General features: G+C 40.3%; 2 protein-coding genes across 2 annotated transcripts; both read left to right on the forward strand.

The window, feature by feature from the left end:
• The first annotated feature begins 9990 nt into the window (after positions 1 to 9990).
• On the forward strand, positions 9991 to 10929 carry LOC138878667 (uncharacterized). The gene is made up of 2 exons (XM_070158354.1): positions 9991 to 10353; positions 10456 to 10929. The coding sequence occupies exons 1-2, from the start codon at positions 9991 to 9993 to the stop codon at positions 10927 to 10929; spliced, it is 837 nt and encodes a 278-aa protein (XP_070014455.1).
• Positions 10930 to 11568: 639 nt separating this feature from the next.
• Positions 11569 to 13005, forward strand: LOC138878668 (uncharacterized). The gene is made up of 2 exons (XM_070158355.1): positions 11569 to 11997; positions 12085 to 13005. The coding sequence occupies exons 1-2, from the start codon at positions 11569 to 11571 to the stop codon at positions 13003 to 13005; spliced, it is 1350 nt and encodes a 449-aa protein (XP_070014456.1).
• Positions 13006 to 13581: the final 576 nt, after the last annotated feature.

Consider the following 13581-nt stretch of genomic DNA (forward strand, 5'->3'; position numbering starts at 1 on the left):
GGGACCAAAGACCTTACCCCAATGAACTCCTCTGAAAATCCCTCTTGAAAAGTGCTCCCCAAGCTTCTTCCCATTTGAAAAGAGGTGAAAAATAGCTAAATTTCGCGAAGGCAAGTATTTATATGTTTCTGCCCAGCGATTACCGCATCTGCGGTCAAGGGAGCGCACCTACAGAAAATGCATCGTAGGTGCGAAAAATCACTTAACGGGCTGGGTCCGCATCTATGGCAGTGCATCTGTGAAAACCCAGCCTCACCTGCGGATCCTAGAGCTCTGGGCCAATCTTGCTTCTTCGGCCACATAGCCGCTTTTGAAGCGTCGCACTTGCGGTCCCACACTCGCAGGTACGATTATGACAGAAAACCAGCAGCTGAAGCTGCAACTCCAAACTCCAAAATCCTTCCGTCAACCATCCGAAATCATCCCGAGGCCCCCGGGACCTCAACCAAAGGCACCAACATGTCTAATACCACTGTCCAAACTTATACTAATCCTTAAAACACCTAAAACAACATCGAAATGACGAATCAACAACGGATTCAAGCTTAACAATTCCAAAACTCTAAAAATACGCTTTCGATCAAAAGGTCTATCAAAACTCGTCCGAATGACCTGAAAATTTGCATACACGTCACATTCAACACTACGGAGCTACTACAACTTCCAAAATTCCATTCCGACGGGTACGGTTATGACAGAAAACCAACAGCTGAAGCTGCAACTCCAAACTCCAAAATCCTTCCGTCAACCATCTGAAATCATCCCGAGGCCCCCGGGACCTCAACCAAAGGCACCAACAAGTCTAATACCACTGTCCAAACTTATACCAATCTTTAAAACACCTAAAACAACATCGAAATGATGAATCAACCATGGATTCAAGCTTAACAATTCCAAAACGCTAAAGATATGCTTTCGATCAAAAGGTCTATTAAACCTCGTCCAAATGACCTGAAATTTTGCACACATGTCACATTTAACACTACGGAGCTACTACAACTTCCAAAATTCCATTATGACCTTTCGGATCAAAATCTCACTATCGAACCGGAAACTTCAAAATTTGACCTTTCGGCATTTCAAGCCTAAATTAGCTACGGACCTCTAAAACACAATCCGAACATGTCCTTAAGCCCGAAATCACCCAACGGAGCTAACTGAACCATTAGAATTCCATTCTGAGGCCGTCTTCACACTTTTCTAACTATGATCAACTTTCCAACACTTAAGCTCTCATTTAGAGACTAAGTGTCCCAAAACTTTCCGAAACTCAAAACCGAACATCCCGGCAAATCAAAATAGTAAAAATAAATACGAGAAGAGTAGTTAATAGGGAATCGGAGTATAAATTCTTAAGACGACCGGACGGGTCGTCACACTTGGCTTGAGGGATTAGGTCTTATTTGCCTATTTACTACGTTTTTGAGTGTTGGGTACGATGTATAGGTGAGGTGACGAGTACCTATGCATTGTTGTTGGGTCATAGCATGCGAGTGGGTCTTATTCTTGTATTTCTTGCCTTCCGTGATCATATTATCCATGCTTAGACTAGTGAATTATTATGTTGATCATTCTTATCATGTTTACGAGTTTTGGTATTGATTGAGTATTGACTCAAATTTGCGGTTGGTATTGTGGAACCGAATGTTGAAGTAAGACTTGTTCTTGTTATTTCAATCTCCCTGTTGTTATTGCACATTGTTTTGGTGAGAGAGAGTGTTAATGCACGAAGGATGATGTTGTGCCATGCTTTGTGAGTGTTAATGCGTGAAGGGTGATGTCGTGCCATGATTTGTGAGTGTTAATGAGCGAAGGCCGATACCATACCATGTTATGAGTGTTAATGCACGAAGGGTGATGTCGTACCGTTTCTATTGATTCATATGGTGTGGTTGAGAGTAAAAGCACAAATGGTGATGCCATGCATTTTCCTTTACTGTGTTTACTTGTTCCCATCTGTTCAAGGTATATCGGTTGAACTAGCTCTTATTACTGTTGTGATTCTTTATCTTGTGATCCCCTCAGCATGTCCCCTCCCTGATATTCCTTGTCTCGTTCTTTCATTGCTGTTAGTAGTATATATACTGTTAAATTGCACAAGTTTTATTTGTGGGTATCATGTCTTAGCCTCGTCACTACTTCGCTGAGGTTAGGCTCAGCACTTACAAGTATATAGGGTCGGTTGTACTGATACTACACTGCACTTCTGTGCAGATTTTGGTACTAGCCCGAGCTGATTGTGAGGTTAGCTGCTGGATTCATCCTACAGGAGACTCAAGGTAGATCTGCAAGTGTCCGCAGACCCTGGAGTCCCCTTCTAGACATTTCCTTTTACTATTTTTTTTCATTTCGAAAACAGTTATATTTCTTTCAGACAATTACTTGTAGAGAAATCTTAGAAGTTCGTGAATTGTGACTCTAGATCCGGGTAGTAGAATATATATATTGAGGCTGTTATGAATTTTCGCTTTCATTTTAACTCGTTATAGCTTATTTGTTGTTAATTATTGAAATGTATAAGAATTGTCTTAATGAATCTCTGACGTTGGCTTGCCTAGCAAGTGAAATGTTAGGCGCCATCACGGTCCCGTGGGTGGGAATTTCGGGTAGTGACAGGGGTGTGCGTAGGTCGTGTTGGTTCGAATTTTTATTTACCAAACCAAATCAATGGTATCGTGTTTTTAAATCCATAAACCAAATCAAACCAATAAAGTCGGGTTTTTCAATCTCGATTTTTACGAATTTTTTCGTTTTTATTTTTCAATATTTTTTTGTAATTTCTTCATAGCACAAAATATATAACTTGTACTACAATTATTTCTTTAGTCCTAGTAGGATACAACTATATAATATATTTTTTAAGAAAATAATAAAATAATATGAGATGAATCATAGCATTGTACTAAAATATTCAATAACAAAAATAATAAAAACGCATAAAATAAATATTACTAATTAATAAGCCATAATAAAATGAACAAAATCTAAAGTACTATATAAATCATATTAAAATAAGTACAATTAATTACATGACTAAACACTAATGAAAAAGATAAAATAGGTTATGCATTTTCATTATAAACCAATGAAAAACTAAAAATAGATATCCAACACTAGTGTCATTCTAGTGTTTAATTGAATTTATTTTATTAGCATTAGTATTGATTTGAACTTTATTTGAGTTACTACATTATTGAGCTATAAACAAACAGAGTATCTCAAAATAATTACCCACGCTAATGCCCTAGCTATAAAAATGGAAAAGCTACTCAAATTTGGCAGAATTTCACAAAAATTAGCGCACAAAATTTGAGATTTTCATCAGCATCACAGAATCGTTGTTGATAATTTGAAGATTGCAAGCCTGAAAAAATAGAGCGAAGATGCTGATTTCTCTTTAAAAATTGACTTTTTCTCTTTAAATTTTGTAGAAGTATCAATACGTTTGAATCATAGCAGTTGATTTGACTTTCGAAGATGCTGAAACTTTTAATGCTCAAATTCACATCATATTGTTCCGATTTTGATTTTGCAGATTACAGAAGTTTAGCGCTCAAACTTATAAATTTTTAACTGAAAATTATGTTATAAGTTTGGAGATCTTGAGATATGGAGGTTTGAACCATAACAACTGATTTGAGTTCGAAAAATATTCTGTTGAAATTCAGTATTTGACATCAACACTATTGAAATATGCACTGTCAAGATTCGATTTTGGACATAAAAGTAGTTATAACTTCAGAATCAGTATAATCATGGAAAATATATCAATTCTGCTACAGCATAGTGGAGAATGGATGCTAACCATAATTTCATAAACTTTCACGTTGATGCAATTCTAATAAAGACCTGTTGGAAATTTGAACAACTTCTCAGAAAGATTGCAAAGCAACTGCAAAACGACAGTAGCACAATAGTTATTCAGTATGCTATTGCTCAAGGATATCCACCAATTACAATTTGCAGCGATATGAGTGTTAGTGTTTACATGGAATTGAAAATACCAAGTGCAGGGATGACAACACTCCCACTATGTGTGTCGTTTGCTAAAAATACTATAGTTGCAAACACCTCCAGTTTCGACGTTGCTACAATTTCATAAAAAATTGCAAAATTTAAAAGCAGTGATATGATTAGTACTTTTTATGTGCAAGAAGGATGTAACAACCCAGCCGGTCGTTTGAGAATTTATGCCCCGATTCCCTATTAACTGCTTCACCCATATCTATTTTTGCTATTGTGACTTACCGGAATGATTCGTTTTGAGTTTCAGTGTGTTTTGGGACACTTAGTCCCTAAATGAGAGCTTAAGTCTTAAGATTTGGACCGTAGTCAGAATTGTGTGAAGACTACTCGGGAATGGAGTTCCGTTGATTCAGTTAGTTCTGTTGCGTGATTTTGGGCTTTGGGGCATGTCCGGATTATGTTTTGGAGGTCCGTAGCTTATTTAGGCTTGAAATGGCGAAAGTAAATTTTTTGGAGTTTTGGGCCGGTAGTTGAATTTTTGATATCGGGGTCAGAATCCGATTCCAGAAGTTGGAGTAGGTCCGTAATGTTGAATATGACTTATGTGCAAAATTTGGGATCAAACGGACATGGTTTGGTTGATTTCGTCATCAGTTGCCGAATTTGAAAGTTTCAAGTTCATTGAGTTTGGATTGGAGGGTGATTTGTGTTTTTACCGTTGTTGGAGGGTTTGGTGTTCATTCCACAAAATTCGATTTAGAGCTCGGAGGAAGGCGATTTTTCAAGTGTTTTTAAGAGGAAATCATTGGGTAACGATTCCTAATCCTATTTTGATCATATTTCATTAATCTATAGTTGTTTCCTTCATTAAGTTAATGAATTTGACTAAGGAAGTTGGGAAATTGGGGAAAATGTTCCCCAACCAAAACTATGAGATTTGAGTGGGATTTAGGCGTCAGATTTGGATGATTTTTGCACGAGTAATCATCCAAAAATCAGAATTATGTCACGCGAACGTGTACACAATCACGATGATTTAATTATTAATACACTTAAAAGTATACTAGCGTTGTTCCTTATTCTTCCTAAACTTTGAGAATATTGTGAGGGCCATAGATTATGGACATGAAATTATGGAAGGGATGAAGTTGTTCTAGCTTTTTGGAGCACTGATAAATTATCTACATTTAGAAATATTTACAACAATTCAATCTTTTGAGTTAATTTGCTATCTAGAAATTTATAAGAGACATGCCGGCTCTATTAAGATATCTATTTGGCCCATGTGACTACAAATGAAAATAGTAGTAATCACTGAAACCCAAGACTAATTAACTTATGCAAAGTACCAGATGTCCCATTTGGTAAATGAATTTACTACCCCAATTTTCCCTAACATTGTAACACCATCCTAAAGTTTAAAATTAACAAGGTAATGCCAAAATCCAATTCTGATTCCTTCTTAAAAATGCACCACAAAGTTATAGTTTCAAAAATAATTTTTTAATCCCAATACCCATTTGTGTTAGAACAAGGATGTGAATTTAATCCCAATTCTACTGAACAATTAAGTCTACGTAAAATAGCAAACAACTCAACATTCTTAGAGATTCATTAGTCTAAATTCTAAACAAAATAAAATGAACAAATCAAAATAGTAGACTAATGAACAGAACCATTAAAGCATATCAAACAAAATTAAACAAGAAAACTCACTCACAAATATTCGAATAATTGGGTAAAAGGAAAACAAAATGAACCTCTATAATTATATTTGCTTTCGAGTCAGTCAAATGAACCTGCAATAGCAATGGTCAGGAACAATTACAAATTGTTGAGATGGTATTAAATAGAACCCGACATGTCGAACAAAACTCGACCACGAACAAGGCCGCCGATCGGAACATTGACAACAAAATTGGAGCGAACCTCTCTCTTGCTCAAATGTGAGCACTCGAATGTCAAAATTCAGAGTATGCTGATTCTGATTTAGTTGACGAAAAACAAGAAGGTTTTCGCAGCAAAAACTATGGACTTCTAAGGCGATTTTGATTTTTGAAGTTGGAGGTTTGCGGCGAAGCTCGCATGGTTGCGGGTGGAAGAAAGGATAACCAGTTAGGTAGTGAATTGAACCTTACTCAAGGAATTGCACAAGGAAAGGAGGAAACAATAGAAGGTAACTACATTAACTAAGAACAAGTGAGGGAAAATAGTGTTCCTAGAATCAATTCTTTGATTCAAGGTTTCCAGATAATGGTTGTCTCAGCAATCATGGAAGTGAGGTGTTTGGACGGCTTCTAGTCTCACAAGAGATGAGAGAGCTTCAATTCTCTAAGGGGGAATGCTATTGTTCTTCTGAAAATAATGATGGAGGATTCCTTTTCTTTTTGGGAGATCAACTTTCCTTCTTTGGGAATCGAGGGTCCATTCTTCACTTAAGGATCTCTTGGAATTTTCTTATTTTGGGGGTCTTTTTTAACATCATGTACATTTGACTTAGGGGACTCAACACAGGGGTTGGGTCCGTCTACGACAGGTTGACCCAAAATAATAGACCATCTTGATGCATCTTATGTGCTATGTGAGCATTTATTTGTTTCGGCCTGCATGTTGATTGGCTAGGAATATAATCAAAAGAAAACCAAGAGTGATGTAGAGAAGGAAATAAAACCCGGTTCTGAAAAATCCGCGGTATTTGGAAATGTCCTGGAACTCTGCCAAAATATTTTCAAAAAAAAGAGGAAAAGAAAGAGAGTCATTTCAAAAGAGTCAATCCTATGTCCTTTTCAAATGTGTCAAAACTGACCGAACTACACAGGTCTGATTCTCACTGGATGTGGGATACGTAGGCAACCTACATAAGGTTCGACCTTATTTTTGAAATAAAAAAGAAAAAAAAGAGTCAATGGTCAAATAAATGTAGTTTGGAGTTTTGGTCAAAATAAGCCGATCCAGCTTCGGTAATGTCTTAAACTGTTCTTGCCGAGATAGCCTTAGAGTATCTTAGGTTATCGAAGGGCTATTTTCGTAAAAGAACGGACAAGACTGTCGGTGAAATGTCATTTTCTCCATAAAGTAGTCCTCCCCGGCCTCAAAATTCATTTGGAATTGGGAAGGGGCCACGTTTGCAAAACAGTCATTTTTGCTAAAATTAGCATATAGGGGAAGGAATCATGGTCCATTGATTTTTCGTGTAGAAATTGAAAAACCTGTTTTACAAAAAAGGGTCCACCAGAGTCAACCCTAACCTTAATCCTCCACAGGTACAAATGAATACTGTCCAGGACCCGTCACAACTAAACACCTCCCAGAACCCGTCAGAAGTGGTCAGAAAATAGGCTCAATTGCAGTTGCGTATGTGGTGGATTGATCTAGATGAAGATGATCAGAAGTGGGTTAAAAAACAGTTGGGTGCCCTTATAAACATTTTGGAAATCAAACCGCGAGAAGATTTAATCAAGGCTTTGGTAACTTTTTGGGACCCTGTCCACAATGTTTTTCGTTTCTCTGACTTTGAGATCACCCCTACTTTGGTGGAAATAGTCGGGTATATTAAGTTTGGCCGGGATTTGAGGAAGCAACAACTTATATTTCCAAGGGCTCCTTCGGTGCACAAGTTCTTTGACCTCCTGAATATCAGTAAGCAGATGAAGAAGGACCATGTAAGAAAAGGGTGTTGTTCTTTCCACTTCTTGTACTTCAGGTTTGGGCACTGAGCTGGGTTCGAAACGCATGAAAAGGTTTTGAGCAACAAACAAGATCTTTGGCAAATTCATCGCCGGTTCGCTTTTATTGTGACGTTTTTGGGGATCATGGTTTTTCCAAATGAGGAAGGGATAGTGAATACTCGTATGGTTAGAATTGCACAAATCCTCACTATCAAGGAAGATCATACACTTGTCCCGTTAGTGCTGGCAGATATTTATCGAGCATTGACATTATGCAAAGCTGGGGCTCAATTCTTTCAAGGTTGCAGTATCCTTCTACAAATGTGGTTGATCGAGCATCTCTGCCATCACCCCAAATTCATGAGTTATGGTTCAGCCCGGATAACTTCATTATGAGTTATGAGGAAAGGGTGAAAGACTACAACGTGCCAGAAGGGTTTGAAGCCTGAGTCTCCCACTTGAAAGCTCTCAAAGCAAGTCGGGTCGAGTGGACTATAGGATGGCTCACGATGACAGAAGCCATATACATGACGGCTACCAAGGGTTACCTGAGGTTGATGGGTGTGAGGAGTATCCAACCATATGAACTGCAGAGGGTCTTAAGGCAGTTAGGAAGACATCAGGTGGTGCCCGAAGATGAAAATCTAACCACCCAAGTCATTGAGATACATCTAGAAGCTGCATTGCCCGAGGCTTTAGTTCAGTTGGATTGGAATAGCTGCCGGTATCTAAAGAATGGCACCCAGGTACCAGATGTTTCAAGGGGGGAAGGGGATCCAAATTATGCTGCATGGTTTGAGAAAAGGTCTTGTGTAAACAATGAGCCAGAGCTTGAGCCTGAGCCTAAGCCCGAGAGGCCTGCCAAGAAACCTCATGTTCAAGCTTTTGACGACAAAATCCAAGAAAGGTTGGCCTAGGGAGAAAAGGCGAAGAAATATCAAGCCGAGATTCATGCCTTGAAAGAAAGCTGAGAAACATGGAATTCAACAATGATCTCCAAGAACAAGAAGCCGAAGGTGAAAGAAGGAAGTTGGCCCAAGAGAATGAAGCCCTCCGAGACCAAGTTTGAAAAATGAGTATAGCAGTTGAGAACCCGGGCAGGAGCAGAAAAGACGAAAAACTCATCTACAGCCTTACGCAAAAAGTACGTGATTTTGAGGATGTTTTACAAAAGACTGAACTGGAGCTAGCAAATGCCCGAGCTAAGTTAGCTAAGAATGCGGAGGGACGGGCCAGTTTCGTTTGTTAATTGAAGGAGAAGTATGGCAAAGGATTGACGAGTATAAAGCAAAAGGTCAATGTCCTTGATAATGAAATGGCCAAGCAGGGAAGAGACTTCAAAGCAGAAAGGGAGCACTACTATGCCCTGATGACCTAGCTAGAGAAAGACCTGCAGTAGCTTCAAGAGCAAAATCACACAGCTAAACAAGTTTTGGATGCCGGATCTCAGCAGATCGGACAGTTGTTACATGAGAAGGGTATTATCAGGGAAAAGGTTAGGAGAATTGCGGACTACATTGTGATGAAATGCAACGAGTGTGAAGACATGACCAGGTCCATCTTATTCGCTTCAGTTATGATTTTTGTCCGACAGATCATGGATGACTTGTTTCGCCTACAAGAAGACATGGCGCAAAGGCCCGAAGCAAGGCCAACTGGAGCAGTAGTTGAAGAACTTATGTACTCTTGACATTGTTTGTTCGAGTCTATTTTTGTTAATTTATTTTTAAGTCTGTATTGTCAGTTCGTTAGTTTATTTCGAGTCTGTATTTTCAGTTTTCTTTTGAAGTTGTCGGTCCACTCATCGAGTCTGTTAGTCTTTATGTTTAAATCTGTAGGGGAAGTTGTTGTAATCAAGATGTTTTATTTTATTTTATTTTATGAAATTTGATAACCCCAAAAAATATTTTTTTATTATTATTTATTTCGCACATGTTCCTAGAACTACGCTTGGTCTGATTCATGCAGCGTCATGATACGTAGGCAATCCCCATAGGATTCGATCATAACCATGAAATAAAAAGAAATGGGAAAAAAAGAGAGGAAAACAAGAGAGTAAAAATGAGAGAATAAGAGAATAAAAGCAAGAATCAAGCAAACGAAAGCAAGAATGAAAAAAGGAGAGAAAAAGAAATTGGAAATTAGTGAAAGCCGGGATGATGCAAGCGGTCGTTCAAATGCATAATAGAAACGGTTAACTGCTTAGGTGCATTGCATCCCCAATGTGTGGTTGCCTATCTGCTAAGCTCTAATCGCTAACAAGTTTGTTGTTGTCATCAAGTCCAGGTAGGTGGTTAGTTTGTTTGGCATTCTGGCAACTCACCCGTACAATACCAGATCCAAAGACAAGTTGATCATGGCTGACCAAGAACTGGATGCGAGTGTTATTGATCCATCAAGGGAAGGGGAAGAATCTGATGTTAATCTGAAAGAGGAATTACATAAGTCGAAACACCTGATGGTAGAGATATACCAGGCACGGGTGAAAGGGCATCCACCACCATCATACCCCGCTAACCCTGCTTTCGTCCCGCCGATGGCTCAATCCCAAGAACCTCCCACTGTTGATTCCTCTCCAAGCTTCCCCATTTACCACCATTACCAAGGCACCACTTCCCAAACCCCACAAGCACCACCGCCCAAACCAATCCCATACCCCCCTCCGCCAGCCACTCCTATTTTTGTGTCACCCCACCCGCTACACTCCATCGATCCTCCAGTGAGCCCTTATTACAGACCCAAAATAACCAATACTATCCTCCAGAGCCTACTCTCAAGGCCCCAGAACATTACTCAAACACTCCTCATTTTGACCTCCTAGTTGAGACTAAGAAACCACCTAAAACCAGAGCAGGAGGAGATGTTCAGGAAGATAAGAAGCCTGGAGCAGTCGTTCAGAAACATGCAAGGAATGGGAGGCCAGGTGAGCGTAGCCTACAAAGATTTGTGTCTATTCCCCGATATTCAGTTGCCTGTGAGGTTTACGATGCTGAAGTTTGATTTGTATGACGGGCACAGAGACCCGGTGGCCCACTTGAGGGGATTCTGCAGTAAAATGAGATTAGATGGTGGGAAAGATGAACTGTTAATGGTATACTTTAGCCAGATTCTGAGTGGCGCGACATTGGAGTGGTACCCTCATCATGATCACTGCAGATGGTATACCTGGGATGATTTGGACCAAGCATTCGCTCGGCATTTCCAATACAACATTGAGATTGTGCCAAATCATTTGTGTCTGACTAAAATTGAGAAGAAACCTAGTGAAAGTTTCAGAGAATATGGTTTTCGCTAGAGAGAACAAGCGGCATGAGTTAACCCATCGATGGAGCAGAGCGAAATGGTGGAGTACTTTCTGCAGGCTCTGGAGCCTACTTACTTTGGCCATTTGATATCAGCCATAGGCAAGTATTTCAACGAGGTAGTGAAGATGGGTGGCATGGTGGAAGAAGGGCTTAAATCAAGCAAAATTATGAGTTACTCGGCCATCGAAGCAACTACCCAAGCCATTTAGAATGGTACTGGAGGAGTGATCGGAAAGAAGATGAAAGAAGATGTGGCAATAGTTGATTCAGGATCATGGGGCCCGTCACACCATTATACCCAACCTCGATCCCACCACCGAACCTACATCCAAACTCCATATAATCCACCCCAACACTACTTCCTATCACCAGACCCTCATATTTCTGTCCACCACGCCCAGACATATACTTAGCCTCCTGCCTACTCACAATGGGGCGCCCCAGCCCCAGGAAACACCTTTCCAGCTCCACAAAATGCTCACCAACCCCCACAAGCCTACCGAAACCCCGCCGGCCTAGGTTTCCGGCCCAATCCAGCCTTCAAAAACAAGAGGTTGCAGTGGAAGAAAACCTTTACCCCGTTAGGGGAATCTTATACCAGTCTATTCCATAGATTAAGGCAGTTAGATATGCTGAGGCCAATTGAGTCGAAATTGCTAAACCCTCCTCCAAAGAATCTTGATTACTCCGTAAGCTGTAAATATTGTTCTGGTACTCCGGGGAATGATACAGAGAAGTGCTGGCACTTGAAAAATGCCATCCAGGAGCTCATTAACACAAATCGGCTTGAAGTCCAGACTCCAGAGGCACCCACTTTCAATCAGAACCCATTGCCAACCCATGAGGAGACAAACATGATAGAGATAGTACACAAGGGAGGGGAGCCCAAGAAGCCTTCACAGACTGCCATGATGATTCGGTCCAGTGATGTCAAGCCAGTTAAAAAACCAATGGTTGAAGGATTAGTGAACAAGTTTAGTAGGACAAACGGTGAACCATCTATGGTAGTTAAGAAAAGATCCCCAAGTGATGTTGAAACAAAGCAAGATAAGTCAAAGGTGGTCATGCCAGGGTTGGCAAATAAGCCTATCATAATTGTAGAGGGTGCCCATACAGATACTGTCATCATCAAACCTATAACCTAGTTGCCAGTAATCAGCACCAAGGATATCCCATGGAACTATGAACGCGTGATAGTGACTTATAAGGGAAATAAAGTGAAAGAAGAAGTCAATAAGGCCCAGGGATTAACTCGTTCGGGGAGATGCTTTGCCCCCGAAGAGTTAAGGAAAGCTAAAACATCTAGAGACAATCTAGTTTTAGTAAAGAAAGCAGTCACTGAAGAAGAAGTGAAGGAGTTTCTAAGGAAAATGAAGGTACAAGAATACTCAATCGTGGAGCAGCTGAGAAAGACGCCCGCTCAGATTTCCTTGCTATCATTGTTAATCCATTCAGATGAGCATCGTCGGGCCCTGATGAAAATTCTGAACGAAGCTCATGTCCCCGACAAAATTTCAGTGAACCATTTGGAAAAGATCGCCAACAAAATATTTGAGGTGAATAGGGTCACCTTTTCTGATGACGAGTTGCATGTGGAAGGTACTGAACACAACAAAGCTCTCTATCTCAAGGTAAACTATAAAGATTCTATGGTCACTAGGGTATTGGTTGACAATGGTTCCAGTGCGAACATCTGCCCTCTCTCTTCTCTGGACAAGTTGAAAATTGAAGATGAGAGAATTCACAAGAACAATATATGTATCCGAGGATTTGACGATGGAGGGAAAGATTTAGTTGGTGATATAGTGCTTGAGATGACAATAGGACCGGTGGAATTCACCATGGAGTTCCAGGTACTGGACGTGGCCGTCTCCTACAATTTGTTGTTAGGTCGACCTTGGATTCATGCTGCCAAAGCAGTCCCTTCCACTTTGCATCAGATGGTCAAGTTTGAGTGGGATAGACAGGAGATTGTCATGCATGGTGAGGAAAATTTGTGTGCTCACAGTGATGCCTCCGTCCCATTCATTGAGGCTGAAGATGACAAAGGGCCCTGGGTCTATTAAGTTTTTGAAACAGTGCCGGTCGAGAAGGTTCCATAAGGGAAATGTGATCCAACTCCAAAGATAGCCTCTACATCCGTCATGGTGGCCTCTGAAATGCTGAAAAATGGCTTTGTGCCAGGTAAAGGTCTGGGTGCATCCTTGCAGGGTATCATACAGCCGGTGTCCCTCCCTAAAAACTTGGGTACATTCGGTCTTGGATTCAAACCCACAACAGTAGATGTGAAAAGGCTAGAAGGTTGAAACATAAGGCGTGGGCACTTCCGCAGCCTATTCCGCGTCTATACAGGTCTTTTGTCAAGCCCGGTGCCAGGAAACGCCTAGTGAAGACAGCTCCAAGTTATGTGGTTGACATTGATGAAGAGTTAATTGAAAGATTCCAGAGGTTGTTTGATGACGTGAACATGGTAGAAGTTGGAGAAAGTTTTAGCAAAGCAAACATGCATTTCGTCGGGCCAAATGTAAAGCTTAACAATTGGAAGGCTACTCCTCTCCCTACCCGGAAGGAGTTTTAGTAGTTTGTTTTGTTTTCCTTTCTATATGGGTCATTCCAGGATTGTGACCCGGATTTTTATTTTT

Source organism: Nicotiana sylvestris, chromosome 9 (assembly GCF_000393655.2).
Source record: "Nicotiana sylvestris chromosome 9, ASM39365v2, whole genome shotgun sequence".
Taxonomy (NCBI): domain Eukaryota; kingdom Viridiplantae; phylum Streptophyta; class Magnoliopsida; order Solanales; family Solanaceae; genus Nicotiana; species Nicotiana sylvestris.